The following is a 21,492-nucleotide window of genomic DNA, read 5'->3' as shown; positions in this document are numbered from 1 at the left end:
TTCCGAGAGCCCGCCATTTTCGAGGGGGCGGAGCTGCCGTTGAGGCGGGGCGCGCGGTCGGCACGACCGTTAGGGCTGCGGAACGCGGCGCGGGTGAGCGGCCGCGGGGCTTTCATCCCCTCCTTTTCCGTGGGGGCCTTAGGAGTTAGGAACTAGGTCTGGCCGGGTCCTCCTGCGCCGCCCGGGTTCCCCTGGGGAGGTGTCGGGAGCCTCTAGGCGCCGCAGCCTCGGCTCCGCAGGCGTCCGCCCGCGGGCAGGAGGTAGGCAGCGTTGCGAGAGAGCGGCCCCCTGCCCCGGGCTGGGGTCGGGGGTCAGGGAGAGCCCGGCCAAAGGCTGTTCATCTCACAGTGGGTCAGGGAAGTGTCTCTTCCTGGGTGTGTGGTGCGTTATTATCTAGGTCGCATCAAGGCGGGAATTCCAGATGTTTGTGTTCAAGATGACTGTGCGTCTTGTAATGTCACTTCCATGCAATTTCTCGGTTTTGTTTTTATCTAGGGGGGGAAAAATATTTGAGGAGGAATCTGTGAATGATGAAACATGCTACTGCTTGCTTCAGGTGCTCAGGTTTATTGGCAAAGCTGTACCAAGCGTGGAGTATTGCAGCAGCACAGAGAGGGAATGGGAGAGTTGTTATAAACGTGTCGTGTGGGTTTTTTCCTTCCTTTTTTCAAGAGACCTCTGGGTCAGGCTTAAAGCTATGCTTGCCAGTCTTTGCAAATTACCTTGGCAATAGGTGAAAGCATATCTGTATGAATTACATTTCAGCATTACATGTCTTATGTAGTTATTTTCAAGTAACTGGTTTACTTTTCTGACTGTGTAAAAAAAAAAACAAAAAAAAAAAAAAAACAACAAAAACCAAAAAACCCCCAACCAACCAAAAACAACTTAGTATAAGATACATAGCTGTAGCACATACTGGCCCCGTGAAAAATTCAGAAGGTTTTCTCTGAGGTCTTAAGTTGGGTTTTTTTAGTTTATATTTTCGGTCAGTGATCTTAAAATACCATGATGTCTTCAGTGATTTCTAAGTATATGAAAAAAAACCCCAGGATCAGTCACCCTTTGGAAGTTACCATCTCTCAAAGCAGATTTGAGGCTTGTGATAAATAAGAAAATCTGAGCAGACAGATAACTTTTGTTAAAAGTAGTAGTTGTATTTGTATACAAGATCCAGATCTAAATATTTTACTGAATGCTCTCAAAAAAGACTGGTGGGACTCGGGCTTTCGTAACTCAACTTTAGATATATATTGAATAGGGGTAGGGAGAACGTTTGTCCTCAAATAACAATAATTAATTATAATGGAAAAAAAACCCTGTTTTTTTTGTAATTTTCAGGGGGTTATACTTTTTTTTTCTTTATTGTTCTCAATCTTATGGACTATAAAGTTTGTAGTGTGTTTATCTTGCCTATTAAGTACCGTGTGAAGTTCCAAAAAAATATTTGGAAACAACTAACACAGTGGCTTTTTTAAATTTGCGTTGATGCAGACTGGCAGGAACCAGGTGATAACATCAAAATTCTAGGTGGACTTCAAGAAATCTTGCTGAAGTTGAATCTCACGCTTGTCTTTGAGAAGGTTTGGACAGCTTTTGTTAGCCTCCCCTGTGCATCGCAGAGGTTGATTATCCTGGACTTCAAGAAATTACGCCATATTTTTGCATGTGTTATTTGTCCTTTTAACTCATTTTATGTACTTTGGGATAACAACAACAAAAGCAATACATTATGCCGAGTAGATGTGCAGCTAAAATCAGGTTGAGTGATTGTAGTACTCAAAGAAATGGACTAGAGAAATACTTTTTCTTTTGAAGGTAGATCTTAACAGAAGAATGCGATTTAAAAACAACTTGGAATTGATTAGCTGCCTTGCTTTGTAACAGTTCTAGAGTATCAAACAATGCACCCTACAAAGACAGGCTTGCTGTTCTGACAGGCTGTGATGGTGTTAAATGTGGAAGACTGCTGGATTTAACATGGCTGCGTACCACAAGGTGGCGTAGCTCCTCGTGTATCATAAGCAGGTCTTAGAGCACAGGTAGCTAGCTAATCTAGTCATCGCCTATTCAAAGGAAGGGTTTATTTTACCTGAGTATACACTAGTATCAAAATCAGGAAGAAAGAAATACAAAACATTCCACATTTTATTTGATTTTTATCTTCTAATATTGAGGAAGAAGAGGGAAAAGTAGAGAGCTAAGCATAAGGCAAACTTTGTACAATAAGACTGTGCAGGAATAGATTGGTCTTGTGAAAAGCAGAGTATTTGTTAGAACTGGCAAGGTATGGAAACCAGAAGAATAAAAAAGGGAAGAAAATTAAATATGGTAGTGGGGAAACATGGAGAACACAGCTATGTAAATAAAGTTAAATAAGAGACAAAGAAATATGCCACCTAATAGGTGCATGTTTTCAGCTGGCATTCATTATAAGTAGTGCCAATCACACAATACCAAAATTAAAATTGTAAAAACGTGCAGACTGGCATGTTTCTGCAATCACACGGTGTTACTAATGTTGAAATGTTTGTTGGAAACGGCCTCTGGAGGTCATAAATGCTGATTCCCTGCTCAGAGGCGGACTTCCACCAGTGTTGGATTAACCAGTAAAACAGTATACTGGCTGGATATTGAAAATCTTCAGGAATGGAGATTCTGTGACCTCTGGGAAACCAGTGTTGCAGTACTCTGGGATTTTTTCAATATATATTTTATTTTTTCCTCCCTGAAGTCCAGCTTGAGTTTCCCCAGCTATAATCTATGGCCATTATCCCTCCTTATGTCATCTTGGAATAGTACAAAAAGTTTTATATTCTGTCATTATTGCAAATATTCTTCGAGTGGCTTTAAGCTACTTATGTTTGAACAGAAGCATTTTGATGTGAGTCCTACCACTTCAGATCAGGAAGTAATTCCCTTTAGAGGTGTGGGTTTTCTTTGTTTTTTAAATAAAGCTTGGATGGTCGATGTGTAAGGGACACATGAGACTTGGAAATGAATGTTTTTTATTTTATCCCCTCAAATATGTTTGGTTTCATTTAAGTTCAGGCTATTAGCAGTGAAAATGTACAGTCCAAAGAAGGTATTTAGTAATTAACCATCTGTGAACTGAAGTCACTACACACTTAGAAGGCTTGATTGAAAGTGTTCTTGGCTTATAAAAGTAAAACTGATAATGACTAAATATTTATTTTCTGAACTTAGTGTTCGTAATATGTCATATTTCATGTTACATTCTGAAAGTATTTTATTTTGCTTGGTCTTCACAGCTAAAACCTTTGTGCTGACAACAAAGAAGCTAGAACAATGGGAGTGACTAATCTGTGGCAAATCCTTGAGCCTGTGAGACAACCTGTCAACTTGAGCAGACTCAAGGGAAAAACACTTGCTGTTGATTTAAGTCTGTGGGTTTGTGAAGCACAGACGGTTAAAAAGATGATTGGAGTAGTTACCAAGCCATATCTGAGGTATGATATCCATATAAATACTTGTAGCCAAACGTCTTGGAGCTGCATAATTTAGGTACGATACTTATTCCAAATTTAAGACTACCTCTGAGATTCATGTGACTGTTTTGATTCTGTTGTTACCACTTGTACTACATAAGTAAATGGTTCGAAGTGAAGACTCTGTTATAGTGGCTGAATTCAACTTAATGGTCTGCTGCAAATAGAAGTTCTTGGGCCCAGCCTGCTTTGTCTTGAGGTCTCAACTGTAGATAAGGATGAGATGGATGTAAGCAGAACGGTGTTTGTCTTATTGTAGTATAGCACTCTGTGATACAGGGATTATCAAGCAACACAGATCAGTGTGCTAGTTCCTGTATGTTTCTGAGGCTCTGTGATGCAATGTAGTATGGGAGTTTCAACTGTTTATCACAGAGGTTTGGATGCTAGTCATGACCATAATAAGTCATGCATGCTCTAGCGTGATCTGGCTTATAAATTAAAATTCTAGTTAGACCCCATGTTGAATTAAATATGTTTAAATTATTCTTCAGGCTTATGAACAACCTTGAAGAATATATTTTTAATTTAAATGAATCACATACTTAAGGGGTAAGCAAGCATAAGCAACTGTAACTCCAAAGCACTGTTCTTTGCAAATGATGCTGACAAAAGTGAAAGTACATACAAATTTTCATAAATGACATCTTACTGATTAGCTCAAGAATGCCTAGTTACTAGCTACTGTTAGATGTTGCTATGGCTTCTGTTAAATTCAGCTGGTATGAAATATCAGCCTCTTCTGAGAATAATTTCTTAAAATGTTATGCTTATGACCCCAAATGGATGAATAACTGTAAAACTTGAAGCATCACCAAAGTCATTAGTTAGGATGTCCTTTTTTCAGTGGAATGGAAACATCAGTCCAGCTCGCTATGCAATCTTTCCAAGGCAAGACAAAGGGATGAACAGATTTCAACCAAAACAAAAAAGACATGTTTTCAGGCAGTTGGAAATTAAACTGTTTTGTTAAGTATTTTAGAGAAACTTACTGTAAGTGATTTTATTTTTTTTTAAATATTATTTTGGAAATGGGACTAGCCTCAAAAGATCACTTTATCCTTTTTTACCAATAGCAAGTGTACGAATAAAGTCTGTACAGCGTAATGGTCTTTCCATGTCATTGAAGAGATGTAAATGTTTGGTCCACTCCTTTTGAAAGATTGATCCTGAAATTACTGGAAATATGTTGTCTGACGTTAACGGCTCTCAATTTTACTATTGTAGACTAGATATTATCATTGCTTCCTTACAAAATTAATCATCATAGAGTAGTTTGGGTTAGAAGGGACCTTAAAGATCATCTATTTCCAACCCCCTGCCATGGGCAGGGACACCTTCCACTAGACCAGGTTGCTCAAAGCCCCATCCAACCAGGCCTTGAACACTTCCAAGGATGGGGCATCTACAGCTTCTCTGGGCAACCTGTTCCAGTGCCTCACCACCCTCACAGTAAAGAATTTCTTCCTTATTGCCAATCTGAATATACCCTCTTCAAGTTTAAAGCCATTACCCCTTGCCCTATCACTACCTGCCCTGCTAAAAAGTCCCTCTCCAGCTTTTTTGTAGGCCCTTTTTAGGTACTGGAAGGCTGCTGTCAGGTATCCCCAGAACCTTCTCTTCTCCAAGTTGAGCAACCCCAGCTCTCTCAGCCTGTCTTCATAGGTGAGGTGTGTTGGGGTCTGCAGCGGATCTGCAGACAAGTTAGTTGACCTCAAAGACTTAGCTGTGTACCTTTAAGACAGCCACAAATTGTCAGGTATGTAAACAGGATGTGAAGAATTGGAACTTAGAACCACAGTATACGGGCACCTACAGCAACAGCAAATGGCAAGCAAGAGGAAGGACACAAAAACCTATCAGGGTCTAACACCTGCACTAAGATACATAAATAGTTTGTATAAACAATAAAGGCCATTTTGTCCGAACCCAGCCACGCAGACATAGTGTTTCTTTTAAGTCCGCCTCGACTTGCATCACCACAGAGGTGCACCAGCCCTCTGATCATCTTTGTGGCCCTGCTCTGGACTCAATCCAACAGGTCCATGTCCTTCTTGTGCTGGGGGCCCCAGAGCTGGATGCAGTACTCCAGGTGGGGTCTGCTCTAAATCCATTCTCTGCCCAGCCTCTATTTGTGTTTGGGAGTGCCCTTACCCATGTGCAGAACATTGCACTTGGCCTTGTTGAACTTCATGAGGTTCGCACAGGCCCAGCTCTCAAGCCTGTCAAGGTCCCTCTGGATGGCATCCCTTCCCTCCAATGTGTCAGCCTCACCAGTCCTCTTGGTGTCGTCGACAAACCTGGTTAGGGTGCGCTCGATCCCGCTGTCTGTGTTGCTGACAAAGGTGTGGAGCAGCGCTGGTCCCAGTATTGACCCCAGAGGAATGCCACCTTTCACTGATCTCCACAACTTGACCTGTCAGTGATACTGGCTTGCATATGAAATAAATTTGCATGGTAATGGCATCCATGAGTCAGTCTAATTACTACAGCATTCAGTCACCTCAGGATCAATGTACCTGTATTGAGAGATTTGGGATTAAAATTTGATATAAAAGAATCAATGTGGCAATGAGTTTGGAAGCAGACTTTGGATAGTGAATGTTTTTTATTAAGCCTTTTAAATTTGCTTATGTTTTTACACCCAAAAAAATCTTTCTTATTCTTATGTGGTATTTTCTTGGGAATTTTGTAAAGTTCATAGTAAAACAACTTCAGCCAAAGACAGGGATATAGATGAAAGATCTGTTAGCTTGGGGGTGAGGGAATCATAAAAGGTGGAGAGAAAGGTAAGGTTATTGCTGAGGAATATGAGGAAAATGTCTGAAGAAATCAATCTTCGCTAGTTCTGCAGCTTATGGAACACCTTGCTTTATTGCAGAAACCTGTTTTTTCGGTTCTCTTTCTTAACATCAATGGGAATTAAACTAGTGTTTGTCATGGAAGGAGAGGCTCCCAGGCTGAAAGCAGACACCATGAGTAAGAGGAATGAGATGCGCTATGGACCTTCAAAGAAAGCTGGAGCTGCAAGAACAGGGAGATCTTCATTTAAAGCCATTTTAAAGGAGGTAATTGTAGGCTGTGTTTCGGTATTTTCAATGTGATAGGAAGAAATGTTAACCAAATTATATACAAGAACTTGAAAGAATCAATAGTTTCCTACACAACCAATTTCAACAGAATTTTGAATTTTAAGGGAACACATGCCTTTGAAATTGGACTTTACAGCATCTGTTAACTTGTGAAGGAGGGACAATGTCAGAATAGTTTTGTTGTTTGATGTGTATCTGTGCATGTTGTGCTGTAGAGCGCCACAGTCATAATGGGGTGTTTATTACAGAAGTTCAGCTTTCTTTTTCTTTTACAGTGTTAGTATTGATACCTTGGGGTTTTTTTTCTAGATGGGTATATGGGAAAACAGGAATGTGTTGTGTACCTATGTAAACTAAGCTAGTGTGTTTTTGAAAGGGTACACTGAACTGTTCTGTAACCTAGGTCTACGATTTGGTGAACTAGTTGAATAGCAAAGAGGATACACTTGTTGGACACCTGCTGGATTAGGCTAAAAGGAAGATTGTGTACTTGTCTTTATAGGTGGTTGAGATTACTCTGGTTGCAAAGACTTCCTATTCAGTAATTTTCTTCTTCATTCATTGTTTCAGATACATACACTTTTTATCTATTCAGAATTTTATGAAATAGAATTTATAGAGACTCGTGGCTTCAGTAAATTGAATGTATGAATTTCTGTTTTAATCATAAGTTCTAAAATTATTGTTTTCTGAAATTTGTAAGAAGTGTATGTCAGTATGTCCATACTGTGGTTTAATCTTACTAAGTCAACAATATTCTCAGACAGTCTGGCACCTGTTGAAAGATGTCAGTGCTAGCCCAGTATTACTACTTTAGTAAATAGTGTTGCTTCACAAAGATAAATATTCCTCTGTTACTCTTCTGAAAAAATACTAAATATCTATTTAAATTATAAAGATTTTTGTGAAGGAATAACCATTAATCATGCTGTGTTTAAGTCCTATAACTAGTACTTTGCTCTTAGTTGGGTATTTCTTTTCACTGTTACAGTAAACTATCGTAAAGTAGTGCTTGTATTGATGTAGTGTTCTATAGGCAGTGCAGCAGTAACAGTTTTTGTATACACTTTTGCCTGAGAAAGCGCATAAGTGGATCCAATTCAGCATTCACTCTCCCTTCCCCTTTGGATTCCTTCTTCTAGTGTCTCGAACTGCTGGAGTGCTTAGGTGTCCCTTGCGTTCAAGCAGCCGGGGAAGCAGAGGCGATGTGTGCATACCTAAATGCAAAAGGACATGTTGACGGCTGCATTACCAATGATGGGGATGTCTTCCTATATGGAGCTCAGACAGTTTATAGGAACTTTGCCATGAATGCCAAGGTAATGTACCTCGTCCCATTCCCACCCTCTCTTTAGACTCTTCCAAAAATAGGAAATAGAAAGAAGGGATTTGAAACAATCACTTAGATATTATCACATTTATCCTCTAGTAGTTGGGTTTGTTTAAAGTAGTACATTTAAGGCAGGAATGTTTTGTTTGATTCACTAGCAATCCTGAGATTACTTACACAGCCACTAGTACTGGATAGTACTAGTCTTGTCATACTTTTTCTACAGGTAGTAAACAATAAAACCACCTCTTGGCTTATTTTAGTTTCTTTCAACAGTTTTCAACAGTTGATGCCCATACTTAAAACTTGAAATTCCAGAACTGTATTTTTGCAGTAAGACCCCTCTTATGGGATAGACTTGTTTCCTGCAGATGTGGGTCAACAAGCAATCACAACTGAATGTGACTCAGAGCAGTTCCTTCCCTGATGTTACAAAAATAAAATGTACGATAAATTTCTCTTGCAGGATCCACATCTTGACTGTTACACAATATCCTCTATTAAGGAGAAGCTTGGCTGCGACAGAGAGTCTTTGATTGGGCTAGCTGTTCTTCTGGGTTGTGATTATCTTCCAAAGGTAAGCAATATAATTACTTTTATTAGGTACTTACGCTGTTTTGAAGAACTATAAACTGTACCAAGGGAGATGTGTGCATGCTGACAAAACTGTATGCAATGCATGTTTACTGAGATCTAGTTGAAGAGGGTGCTTAGTAAGTCACTGTAAATTTCATTTGTGAAAGCTTACAGATAATCCAAAATGGTTCATGAGCATTAATCTTTCTGAAACTGTTATATGTTATTCCAGACTTTTTCTATGACAGAGGTGAAGACAAAATTTTATAAGTTGATTGCATTGAGCAAAGGTGTGAGAATTCAGTTGTTTGTGAGGATGCTTTATAACCATTTGTGTATAAGTACATCCCTAGCAGAGCAGCTGTGAAAATAAGAAAAACAGCTGTCTCTAAGCTGTGTGGAAGACTTAAATGTGATAATTTTGAACTGTAGTTATTAGTAATGCCAGTTCTGGATGCAGTTTGGATGTATCCCCTTATAATTCTATTGTTTATAAATATATGATTTGTGAACTACGGAATGGTTTGGGTTGGAAGCAGCTTTAAAGATCATCTAGTTCCAACCCCCCTGCCATGGGCAGGGACACCTTCCACTAGACCAGGTTGCTCAAAGCCCCATCCAGCCTGGCCTTGAGCACTGCCAGGGATGGGGCATCCACAGCTTCTCTGGGCAACCTGGTCTAGTGCCTCACCACCCTCACAGTAAAGAATTTCTTCCTTATTGCAAATCTGAATATACCCTCTTCCAGTCTAAAGCCATTACCCCTTGCCCTATCACTGCCTGCCCCACTAAAAAGTCTGTCCCCATCTTTCTTATAAGATCCCTTTAAGTATTGAAAGACTGCAATAAGGTTTCCCCAAAACCTTCTCTTCTCCAGGCTGAACAACCCCCACTCTCCCAGCCTTTTCTTACAGGGAGAGGTGCTCCAGCCCTCTGAACATCTTTGTGGCCCTCCTCTGATTGTTTTGAATCAATTGACTTTTACTCTAGATTATGTCTAGGGGTTACTACAAAGTTCTGGATTTCAGTCTATGAGCAAGGTTCTAGAAGAGGGACCTCCAAGATCAGGTTGGATGGGGCTCTGAGCAACCTGATCTAGTTGAAGATGTCCCTGCTTATGCCCGGGGGAGTGGACTAGATGACCTGTAAAGGTTCCTTCCAACCCAAACCATTTTGTGATTCTGTGAATATATTTGCTGTTCCTATCTAAGTATTATCCATAGTGGTAGTCTCCTTTCCTATAAAGGATGTGCATGTTACAGATGTAATAATGGAGTAAATATCAAAATCAAGCAAGCCTTTGTTGAAAGGAAGGAATTTGTTGGTTTTGTTATTTTACTGGGGGTTTTAATCATTTTTCAGAAAATGCTCTTACACTTTTCTTTGTCACCTCTCAGAATTGATTTTGTATAAGTGCTTGAGGTTTTCAAATATTCAAAGCTGTTTCTGTTGCCATAAAGCATCTCTTTCCTGTGAGTGAAAGCTTTTCACTGGGTTTCTTCCGTCTCTTAAGTTCCAGCCTTTTGCTTCTAAAATCCGAAAGATCTGTCTTTTTCTTGTCTTTCCAAGACAATTCTGAAAAGTTTCAGCAATCTGGCAGTTATCTGGCAATAATGTCACCAGTATTTTATATTGTTGTCCTGTTGCAGATAGCAAGAAAGAAAACAAACCAAACAAAACATCTTCCTATTGTTTTCTACTACCTTCTTTCTCTACCTGGTTTTATCTGAGTTGCTGCTGAGTGTAAGAATGTTTTATGCAGCTTGTGCGTTACACTGGTAGTATAGCTGTAATCTCTCACCTTTTCTGACTTTGGGACTTGGTCAAGAATATTCTCAGTTTATTCTCAACATCTGGGATCATTTTTATCATTTCTTTACATAAATGTTATGAAGGCAGTTTTTATGAAAATCTGAATACTCTTGTTAGTCTTTAAATAATATTTCTATCTCTATAGGGTGTTCCAGGAGTTGGGAAGGAACAAGCTTTAAAGTTAATTGGGACTTTACGAGGTCAAAACTTATTGCAAAGGTAAAATGAAAATTTTTGTTGTATTCTGAAGTACTTAGATTTTATTCGAAGGCTTACTAATATGTACTTCAGCTCCAAAATAATGTTTGTAATACTCTGATTTGACGGTGGGGTGGGAAGGAGTACAGGGAGAGATTACCACATTCCTTACTTTGCTTTCTAAATGAATCATGTGTTTTGCTAGGCAAGCTTCTTAATTATTCTATACATTAGCTGGCTTCTAGCTCTTGAGCTAGTATATTGATATATTGGAAAGGAAGTCATAGCAACTGATGAGAGCCTTTTGCCGATTTCTAATCGGGTTGTGGATCAGGACATCAGATGCCTAATGCTTTCTGTGTTTCTGATCACTGTGTGTGTCAATACTAGAAATCAAACAATCATATAGTATACTGTAAAAAAAAAAAAAAAAAAAAAACCTTCATAAATTGGAAAACTGTTTCTCAGGTAGATGCCTGAGAAGTATAATGACTGTTTTTCAAAGTTTTATTTTAAGTATGAAAGTTTAAAGTATTTTTTAATCCTTTTAATATCATCCTTTTAGGTTTCAACAATGGAAAGAATTTCAGTATGATAATAATCCACCTTTGGTTGTTAAAAGGGTAACTCACTGTTCTGAGTGCCATCATCCAGGTCAGTGTAAAAAGTGCTGAATTTAATTTTTAGCCTAATTATTTACTTTTTGTCCTGGATGTGTAGGGTTGGGAGTGGTAAGGGGCTTTTTTATGACTAGCATTAAAAAGTGTTTTTCTTGTCATTCAACTTCCGGGCTATCTTCACATTTTCAATATCGTATATGTGTATTGTATATAAATTATTTTTGAGGCTGGGGACAACCTTTATTCAAACGTGAAACTAGTTGATAGCAGATGGAGTGTTACCACAATGCTGTTATGTGATCCCAGATATTTGCCTTTTTAACTTTATCAATAAAGTATGCTATACTGACAAGCAGTGATTTCTTTGGTTGCCTGAAGTGGTCTTACCTCCAGAGGACTGAATACATTAGCATTGATGGGGTTTGCTGCACTGTTTTCTTAAAAATAAATTAATCTTAAGGAACCTCATTTTGGTAGCATTTTTCGTCAGTGAAACCATTCAAACCCATCACTTGGAGAAGGAAAAGCTTATTTCAAACGTGTTACTTATATCCATTGGCCAGGTTGTCATGGACTAGTTCTGTAGTTTTTAGGTAATAAAGTCTTCAGCATAAAGTCTGAAACTGTTTGGAGGAAAAGTCTGTTTAAAAAAAAAAAAGTTTGCTTGTATTTGTCAGTTTTCACTGTAGATACATAAATACAACTAATATAGTCAGATCTGCTTACGGCTGCTATTCATGTTAGCTTCATATGTGTTCTGAGCTTTGTATTTGTAGTATTAGCTTTTGGAAATTTTGGAAACCTTTTCTCCTCACACTTAGTGCATCTGCTTCTGTAGGATCTTACAAGGAACATGAGCACAGTGGATGTAAATTCTGTGAAAGTGATAGATGCTGCAAACCTAGTGACTCCAAACAGAGTTGCCCTTGTGAATGGCATCAGTCAGAGCGAGTGAAACAAGCAAGTGCAGTGGAGGACAGCATCAGAAAGTAGGAATGTCATGAAAATTGAACTGCTTTTCCCTGTGGTTTTGTGCAGGGTGAGCATTTAAATTCTGTGGGTTTAGCATTTATATTCAGTTCCTAACACATTTGTTTTACCTGCAGAAAAGCCAACAGTTGTGAGGGCTTTCCATTCTCTGAGGTAACAAACAAGCTTATTTACAGATGTTTTTTTTATCAATTAATTGAAACTTCATTTTTCTTCCCTCTCTTAAACTGCCTCTTTTTTTGTTTTATCTCAAGGTTATTGAAGAATTTCTTGTAAACAAGAATAAATTGATCAACATAAAGGAATGTCAAAGGCCAAATTTATTGTCCTTTCAGGTATGTAACAAAATACTGGATATTCAGCTCTGTACTTGTTTTTTGTTCATTAGTAAGGAAGGCATCTGTGATAATTTTGATCTTCATTGGTAATTTTAGTGGAAATAAGAATTAAAGAATCTTGCTACAACTTCTTAATATACCTCATTTTTTTGAAAGCCTAAAATGGAAGACTTTGAAAAAAATCAGTTGATGGAAGTAGGTATTTAGAGAGAAAGAACTTGGGGTGGGGGGACGGGGGAGTGTCACTTGACATTGTGTTATTTTTCACTTTGTGGTATTACTAGATTGGGTTGCTGAGTGCTGCATTATCTATACAGTGTATAAATTACTGTAGGGTTATATGGCATAATATATGCATCCTGGATGTTATCTTTTCTATTCTAATACGCCTTTCATAAAGGCATAACAGATAGAGATTTTGTTTTCACTCATGCTTCTTCCATCATCCTACTGACATAGTGTGTATATGGTAACTTTGAGTATTATAGCAAGTAATCATTGTGGACTTTTTTTAATGTTAAGCTTTCTTTTCAATGATATTTTTGCTGTTGAAATAATCAGGTTTTGTATCTGACAAGCAGAAGTGTCTTTTATTCTGAATGTTGAGTGTTTTCCCAAAACCAGAGAGCAAGCTTCTGTTTAGCACAATACTGCCAGCTTTGAAGTTCAGAGGCCCTTTACTTAAAAGCATGCAAAGCTCAAAAGTGGTTTATTATTCCTCTGTCCATAGAAGAAAGGATAAATATCCTGTAAAGCTGCTTTTTTTTTTTTTTTTTTTTTTGGGGGGGGGGGGGGGCGCAGCGGAGCTGGGGGTGTTAATATATGCATGTTAGCATTGTTTTCTAAAAATGGTCTTTTTTTCTTTTTTTATTGCTGAAAGCAGATCTTTACAATGTTTCATTTTCCAGGATTGATGATGTGTTATGTATACCATAACAGACCACTGTTAAGTAATACAGCTTTAATGAAAATCTGTGTTCATCCTTCTCTCACATGCAAAATCCTTATGTAGCTGATCTGAATCTGATAAACGGTTTAGCAACTGTCTTATCCCTGCTGCTGCCACTACAGAACTGTTCCCTTGGCTTGTTACTGACAGCCAATGAATCTGCCCTGTTACAGATGACTGTTCCCTCCCTTGGCCGTGAGATGTTGTTGGGCATTACAGTAATATATAAAAGCGTTCTAGAAGTTTTCCAGTATTTAGTCCTGTGTCCCTACTAGGATAGCTGTCTCTAAGCCTGATATCTAACAGAATAAGAACGTTTTAAAGTTTGGGGTGGTTTTTTTCTTTTTTATACTGACAGATGTTTGCTTCTGAGAAGATGGAATGGACCAAACATTATGCTTGTAAGAAACTGTTAGCACTATTGACACGTTATGATATGATCCAGAGAAAATCTGGATATGTTGATTCAAAACAACTGCAGGCAATACGGTAATGTAGCCTGGTTTCTTGAACTTAATATGTTTACTTCTGCTGCTGGATGAAAAACCTGGGGTTTTTTTCCTTTTTTTACAGAAATTTAATTATTTTCTTCCATCTCTTTCTCAAGCTTTATGCTCATTTTGAGGAGAGGTAAAAATTTAGATCAGTACACCAATTATTACTTTGTGCAGCAGTAGCATAAGATATATAGCAGTTTCCTTTCATTCTGACAATGCCTGCTTTTTCCTGTGCTTATTTTTTATTCTGTTTCCTTGGATCTGCACATGAGATTTAGCGTTACAGGTTTGACCCTTTGCTCAGGTTCTTAGCAGAAGTGTAATTGACTTCCATAATTCAAAATAAGAACCTAAGCTTAGAAATGAGCATCTGCAGGTTCAGTCATGGTCTCTGATTTCTTACCAGACCTACCGACTGTCTGCGTGCTATGTGTCCGATGAAATCATTGCGTTATGGTTCTATTCTGCTACCCCTTCTTCTCAAAACAAAACTTTCATTCAGGACTGCTGCATTTAGGAATACAAAAATGACCAAGTGTCCTGTTACTAAAAATGGATATGCAGGAAAAAGAAAGATAAGCATGTAACTATTTTCCCCTATAATACTTTCCCACCATCCAGGCTTCTGTTACTCAGGGTTTTCTGAGCCAGAAGTAGTACCTTCTTATGTTCTTGTCAGCCCTCTATGTAATTTTATTTTTTTAAATTATCTGATCTTTTCTTAAACTTACGTAAACTTTTAGAATCTACTGTGTCTGTTGGTAAACGTGAATTTCACTGTGTGAAGGGAATTGTGACTTATTTTAGCTTTAGTATCTGACTGTTTCGTTTCCCAAATGAAACTCAAATGCCACCTCCCCCGAATTATTGTATTGCAGGAAGGTTAATAGTTTTTCCGTGTTCCTTGATGCTGGTCAAGATTTTATAGACCGTAATTTGGGGGGACAGAGGATAGTCAGTAGCAATGTAATAGTGTCTCTTCTGGGTTGATGTGTCATAGTCTGTTAAGTTATTACTTGCAGAGAAGCTCTCCTATTCAGTGTTACCTTTCAAAAGAGTGGAGAGATTGGTTGGGTCTGCTTTTTACACAAATTTAGATAGATAAATTACCAGCATTTACCTTGATGAATGAACTAATTGACATCCTCTGCTTATAACACTTTCTAGTGTTTCAGGGGTTTCAAAGATAGATCATGTGGGCTCTAGAAGATTTTTTTTTTTACAAATGTTTAAAAATGTGGTGATGATTCAGCAAGAGCCTCTTCACAGGTAGGAACCTATTAAACTGGGGTGTAGATAATTGTTTTTTTTAGAAAAACCTCATAAAGACTGGCTGTCCCTGCTCATTTCATGCTTTATCTTCTTCATGCTCTCCTGCAAAGGATATAAATGATGCGGAAATTTATGTCAGGTCATTCAGAAAATTACTGTCTATGGCAACAGTCTTCTCTGTGGCATTAGTTGAAGGTATCAAACTGATGTTTGTAGGAGTCAGCGTTACAGTTGTCTGTTACAGAATAGCTTTTTGATTTCTTGTTATGCTCCTCTGAGCTATATCATTAAAAAAAAAAATGTTTCAGTACTCAAGTCTAGGCCCTAAATTTTACTGTATAACTTACACAGAGAAGTAGTGTGTTTTTTAAAAGGTATATTAATTTCACGGTTACAAGAATATTTTTTTCCTCTGAATCATTACAAATTAGAGTACTGAAATATTTTTAGATAACTTAAGATTTTTCATTTTCCATTTAAGCAAAATAACGGGCTTCTTTTTGTTCTTACAGGATAGTCAAGACACGTGTTAAAAATGGAATTCCTTGTTTTGAAATTCAGTGGCAAAAACCAGGTTGGTCTCATTTCTGTGTACATTGTGGAACAAAAGAGTTCATAGAAAAAAAGAAAAGCATGCTTTAAAAAGGAGAAGATTTTGACAACATTATGAAGCAATGGCATGTGGATGAATTGGAAACTGTTTTGTGAAAACAATAGGAAATGTGGATCAGATTTCACATAACCCTGAAAGTAAAAGCAATGTTTATTTTAAGAAAAAAAAACAACAAACTACCTAGAAAGCAAGGGACTCAGTCTTCAAGTGCTTTTTCTGGTACAGGTTAATAAGACCTGGACTCTGTGTTTCATATCTTATTTCACTATGCACCTGAAGCTGTGACTGTTTACCAGCTAGAGAATTTTCTGTGCCGACAGATTTCTGCCTTTAGCGTGCCTGTTTGTGCCAGGAGACTGGCAAAAAGAAAAAGATTTTACTTGTAGCTAAATCTCAACATTGTACTATTGACCTTTTTACATACCTTCTTTGTACTCATAAATCTTCTGTTGTTTTTCTTATTCCCTGTTTTGATATGTGTCTATATACCTGTCTAATGTATATTCATGATTTTTTTAGAACATTATGTTGATGCAGAAGATGAGCCTGTGGAGTTGTTTGTAGTCACGGTGGAGGAGGAGTCTTTGTTTCAGGCTGCTTATCCTGATGTTGTTGGTCTTTATCAAGTGGAGAAGTCAGAAGTTTTGAAGAAGAAACAGAAAAGTAAGTCCAGAAGCTTGTTTCTTATGAACTTAAGGGTCCTGCCAGAATACAAGAAGAAAAAGCAACAAACATTTCTCCCACTGTTGAGTAGTATCATGTTTTGCCGCGATCAGGGCATATCTTGCAGGGACTGTGATTTTATCTTACCGTTTTATACTTCAGCAGCAGGAAATCTGAACTGTGTTTAATATGTCATTTTGATAGGCCCTGTGTTTTTTTCAGGTAGGAAAGACAGACCAAAAGGGAAGAAATTGCCAGATGTTTGTGATGAAGTTAGTGATCTCCTGTCTCAAATGAATTTAAAGTCTAGATGTGGGATTCTTCCTGTGCAAGACTCCACGTCAGATATAAAAACTCCCCCAGAACACCAGATACACCAGAGAAGTACTGAATCAAAAGATGTAGCGTTAGCTGCAGCTTCCTGTGTAACAGCTGTTCAGATGCCAGCATCAGCAGCTGCTCTTTCTCTGACTTCACCTTACTTGCTCTTGCAGAGTACATTGGCTGACTCATCTGTATTGCCAGCACAATTGCCTAAAAATTCAGGGATGTCATCCTCTTCCACTGATCTACAACTGCGCAGTATCGATTGGGAAGGAACCTTCCTCACCGCTTCACCAGCCCATGGGGGTGATACCCATGATCCAGCAGTTCACTTAACTACATGCATAAAACGCTCACATCTGCTAGGTCATGAAACAGTAAGAAGTAGCTCAGAATATTCTGATGCTGTGCAGTCTGATCAACATCGTTCTGATAGTGCAGATGATATGGTTTCAGATGATGCTATGGGAGAACTTCAGAAGTGGTCTTTAAGTGAGGGAATACTTAAGAAGACTTCAATTCCATCAAAGCCTTTGTTGTCTGAAGGTGTAACACAACTGGAGTCTTTGAAATCTTTTAAACAAACAAAAGAAACATTGAATCCTGATAAAAATTATGCTTTTTCCTTATGTCAGTTAAATAAACTAGTGCAGGAAAGTAAAAATGTGCTATCAGAAAACTATGCAAGGGAATCCAGCGTACACTTTCATCAAGATCAGCACAAAAAAGCTGACACCCTGGCTGAAATGATGCAAAAAGACCATAATAGAAGCAGTTCAACATCTCTAGCCCTCAGTGGGCAAACAACAGAGTTGTGGCATCCTGGGTGTGAAATGCTTCCAGTGCCTCCAAAACCAGCAGATGTCATAACTGGCCATCACATTAAAAAAGCTTTTATTCAAAATACTTGCAAAACTTCTTTTAAAAAGAGCGTATGTCAGAACAAATGTTCTTCTAGTGAAGACAGTGATGATGGGAACATGAATAAAAATCTAATTTATGAGCAGCAGAAGAAGCAACTGAACCCTGGTCAGTTTAAAAAATCTTTTATAAAGAGAAGGAGCAACATTGTTACTACCAAAAGAACAAACAGTGATTCAGCCCTTTTAATTAAAAGGGAGATGGAAACGACCAGTTTAAAAAAAATCAGTAATAGTTTCTCATTGCAAATATCTCCAGAACCATCCTGTGTAGAGGAAGTTTATTGTTCCCCAAGTACAGAGGAACCATTTGAGAGGTCAGGTTCTGGTGTCACACAGCAAGCCGGAAGTGCTGTTCTGACTGACGCATGGGCAGACAGTCCCCTTCCCCTGTCTGAAAGACTAAAAGGAAGACTCAAAATCAATTAAGTTCTCCACAAAATAGATCATGATAACAGTTGACTCAGCCTTCCGCTCTTACAGAGTTCTTGCTCAAAGTTTCTGTAGTATGCTCTATCAATTTTTAGTGGACACAGTTTTGATGGATAAGAAGGGCTGCAAAATACTGCATACTGGAGCAAAAGTTTGAAACAAAAATGTTAGCAAAAGTACCAAATATAGTTGTTTATAGGCAAATGCCAGTTATTCTGGACTTGATTACATGCTGAGCTTGATACATAAGCATCAAGGTACCGTATACAAGGGAGCATAAGGTCTGTTTATGTCCAGCCAGTTGTGAGAATTTTGCATACAACTATTAGTCCTGCTTATAAAACCAGACATTAAAATAGTGCCTGCACTGCTCTTCGATATTCTTAATAAGACAAAGTGATACAGTTCTTCCCAACAGAAATTTTCCATTCTGCTCCACTAATTTAATTTTGCTAGTTTTAAAATGGTTTTCAAATCCTGGGATGCTGCTTGTGTTGATTATCTCCGAAGGATGAGATAGAGACACATAGCAGATGCACCTTGCAGGGTAACTAAATTTATATCTGCCATGTCCTGTAAATAAACTGTTAATTTGAGTGTGTGCGTCTTCCAAAGAATGGAATAAGCCATATAAGGATATTCTGGTTTTGTAGCTGTCGTATCTAATAGTTAAGGAAATTTGATAGCTGTTTTAATCAAACATGTATAATTTGGGGCATTTTTTCTTAAGGATATGAAATCTCATCTAAATAATTTGTAATAGAATGAAGGTTAAGTTACAGAAAATCAAAATACAATTATGATATTGCAGATTCTTTGAATAATAGTCTGTAATTTATTTTTTTTTAAAGGGGGAACTTGAATACAATTACATTTTTGAAGGTGTTCTTCCTACCTCTTTAACGATAAAGCAGTCTCTGTTTCGTACATAAAGAAGTTGTCTTCAACAGCTTATTAGCATATGCCTCCTGCCCTGCATTTAAGTGTTCTTAACTTTCTATGGGCCAACGAGACGGAAGGCCGCTCCTACCAAGACGCAGTATTAACAACAGAAATTTAGAATATCCGTGCCTTAATGAAACCGTCGGTTCAGTTTAAAAGTTATGAAGCCAAATTCCAGATGTCTTTTAAGGAAGAATGGGCAGTCTATAGATAATACAACATGTAATTAATCAAAATGGTAGTTTCTTATTTTCCTCTGTGGGCAGATGGAGAAAGTTTATTTATAGTTGATTTTTCCAAATGAGAAATGTATTATGGAAATAAGCAAAAACCCCAATATATTGGGAACTTATTTTCAGTTTTGAAGATGGTCTCTTGAAAACCTAATCACTCTGCTGATGTGAGAGCATCCTAGAAGAACAGAATTGTGAAAGAGAAGAAGAGTAGCAGTGATTTGAGGACCATAAATTGAGAGATTCCTTATACAGTGGTCAGTAGCGGAGAGATCAGACCATTTCTTGTGGGAAAACATTGTTATTGGTTATGTATGATTCTTTTTCTTGTTGCTGATTGTGAACACTGAAAGTTGAAATCAAGGGTTTGAATTTTCATTAATAAAACCACCAAGATCATGTGGATGACCTCAATTTTGTCCCTTCCCAGTATATGGGAATGCACTCGTGCGGGAGGGATCATACAATTTTACCCACAGTGTGTAGGTTTCTGTGTTTTCTTTAGAACTTGAGGGCAAGAGCAGTTTTTGGAGAGTTTGGTGTCTGTTTTCCAAATCTGGCTGAAGTGACTGATTTAATGGGTGATTTGCTGAAAATACTGTGCTAGAATTATGATGAGTTCATGTTTTGTGGATGATGGAAACCAGAAATGAGATACAATCATAAGATATTAAGATCTGTGCAGGGAAAAAACTTGCTTATTATCACTACAAATTAATCTGGTTTTGTAAGTACAGTTCAAGCATGAAAAGCAGAAAAATTTCAATTTTTTCATTTGCAACGCATCTCAATTTTGTGTAAGTTTTCTGCCACTACCTTAGGAGCAGGAATAGATGTGAAACAGCTGTATAGGATGTCCTCTCGTTTAGGCTATATCTGCTCGCTGCAGTGAAATAAACACAAGAACATTTATCGTTGGGGGTGATTGTTGCTTGATTGAAACTTGTGATTTTTTACAGAAGAGAAATTACATTTTTTGAAGTGTTTTCATTTCTCATCTTTCTGTAATTTATTCAATTGAAGGATTAGGGATGATTTTTCTTTCAAACATTTTTTACCATGCCAAAGCTGACAGCTTTTCAACCTTTCACACTTGTGAAGGTGTTTAAATAAATTGAGTGGGTGTAACAGATAACTTTCTTCTGCAGGAAATATTCCTACAAGATTATGTTACGCTGACTGTAAGTATAAGTGAATGTGACACATCAGCCTGATGACTGTGAATGTATCTTCTTTTATCACCTGATCTGGTCAGCCCAAACAGGCTGTTTCAGGGTGCTTCATCTAAAGCAGTAAAAATACACTTGCTATGGAGGTAGGGCAAGTAAAGGATGCTTTATTCTTCAAGTACTTTTCTGCAAATTTTTTCTGCAAAACTACCCTACCAGCCTGAGTATTTTACCTGGTCTGTCACTCGTGATCTCAGCATCCCTCCAGCTTGGATGTTTTCCTGCAGATACAGAGCAAATACATAAATTCTGTCTTAGCAGTATAAATTTCACTGTTTCCACTTATAAACAGTAATAAACATCTGCTTAGATGTAGCAAATCTATTTGGTGTAGCTTAAGGGGAAACATTTGTTTAGCATTCCTTGTGATCGTAACTCACTGTTTCAGGTCTACGGGGAATCAAACAAATAAAAATAAACACTATTTACATGGAAAGCTAGAAAAAATCACAATGTTTAAAATAAACCAAACTAACAAAAAACAAAACCTCAGTACCTATATATCCACCGTCGAGCCACACACGCTCTTACTTTTTTGTGGGTAGATATGGAAATACTTAATCAACATGGTGAACATACTTAATAAAAGGAAAAATTAATTTTCATTGCATGTATTAATTTCTACTTTATTGATAGAATTGATGAACTTTAAGTTACTAGTTAACAGAAATTTTGTAATTTGAGAAGGGGATTATTTAAGGATTTGCACAGGCTGGGCTCTGTGCTCTTCAAGAAAGGTGCTTGGAAATTAGTGGTGAGAAAGACTAAGGGCAGCTGTTACTTGAGACAAGGTAGTCTTTTCATGTCTAAAAAAGTGTCAAACCCTGCCGTATTATATAAGTAGTTAAAAGGAAACTGCAGTTAGAATATTATTGAGAGTTGTTAGAAACCCAAGTGCTACTGACAAAACAGTAAACTCGGTGCTAGATTTGGCACTTTTTCCTTCAGGAAAC

The 21,492-nt window shown here is 37.8% G+C and overlaps 1 protein-coding gene across 4 annotated transcripts; it reads left to right on the top strand.

Moving 5' to 3' along the window:
- Nucleotides 1-25: 25 nt before the first annotated feature.
- Nucleotides 26-19,709, top strand: GEN1 (GEN1 Holliday junction 5' flap endonuclease). Of its 4 annotated transcripts, none has more exons than XM_027790921.2 (14): nt 26-93; nt 3,273-3,470; nt 6,391-6,577; nt 7,744-7,920; nt 8,398-8,508; nt 10,465-10,538; nt 11,083-11,171; nt 11,976-12,126; nt 12,244-12,280; nt 12,382-12,462; nt 13,773-13,903; nt 15,696-15,757; nt 16,316-16,459; nt 16,682-19,709. In XM_027790921.2, exons 2-14 carry the CDS (start codon nt 3,310-3,312, stop codon nt 18,130-18,132), a joined length of 2,856 nt encoding a protein of 951 aa, XP_027646722.1. In that variant the 5' UTR covers nt 26-93; nt 3,273-3,309; the 3' UTR covers nt 18,133-19,709. The 4 variants fall into 4 exon arrangements, with proteins under 4 accessions (XP_027646722.1, XP_005240442.1, XP_027646721.1 ...); XM_005240385.3 differs by lacking the exon at nt 26-93 and adding an exon at nt 100-260; XM_027790920.2 differs by lacking the exon at nt 26-93 and adding an exon at nt 274-556.
- Nucleotides 19,710-21,492: the final 1,783 nt, after the last annotated feature.

Source organism: Falco peregrinus, chromosome 7 (genome assembly GCF_023634155.1).
Source record: "Falco peregrinus isolate bFalPer1 chromosome 7, bFalPer1.pri, whole genome shotgun sequence".
Classification (NCBI taxonomy): Eukaryota; Metazoa; Chordata; class Aves; order Falconiformes; family Falconidae; genus Falco; species Falco peregrinus.
This window is presented reverse-complemented; position numbering and strand designations above follow the sequence as displayed.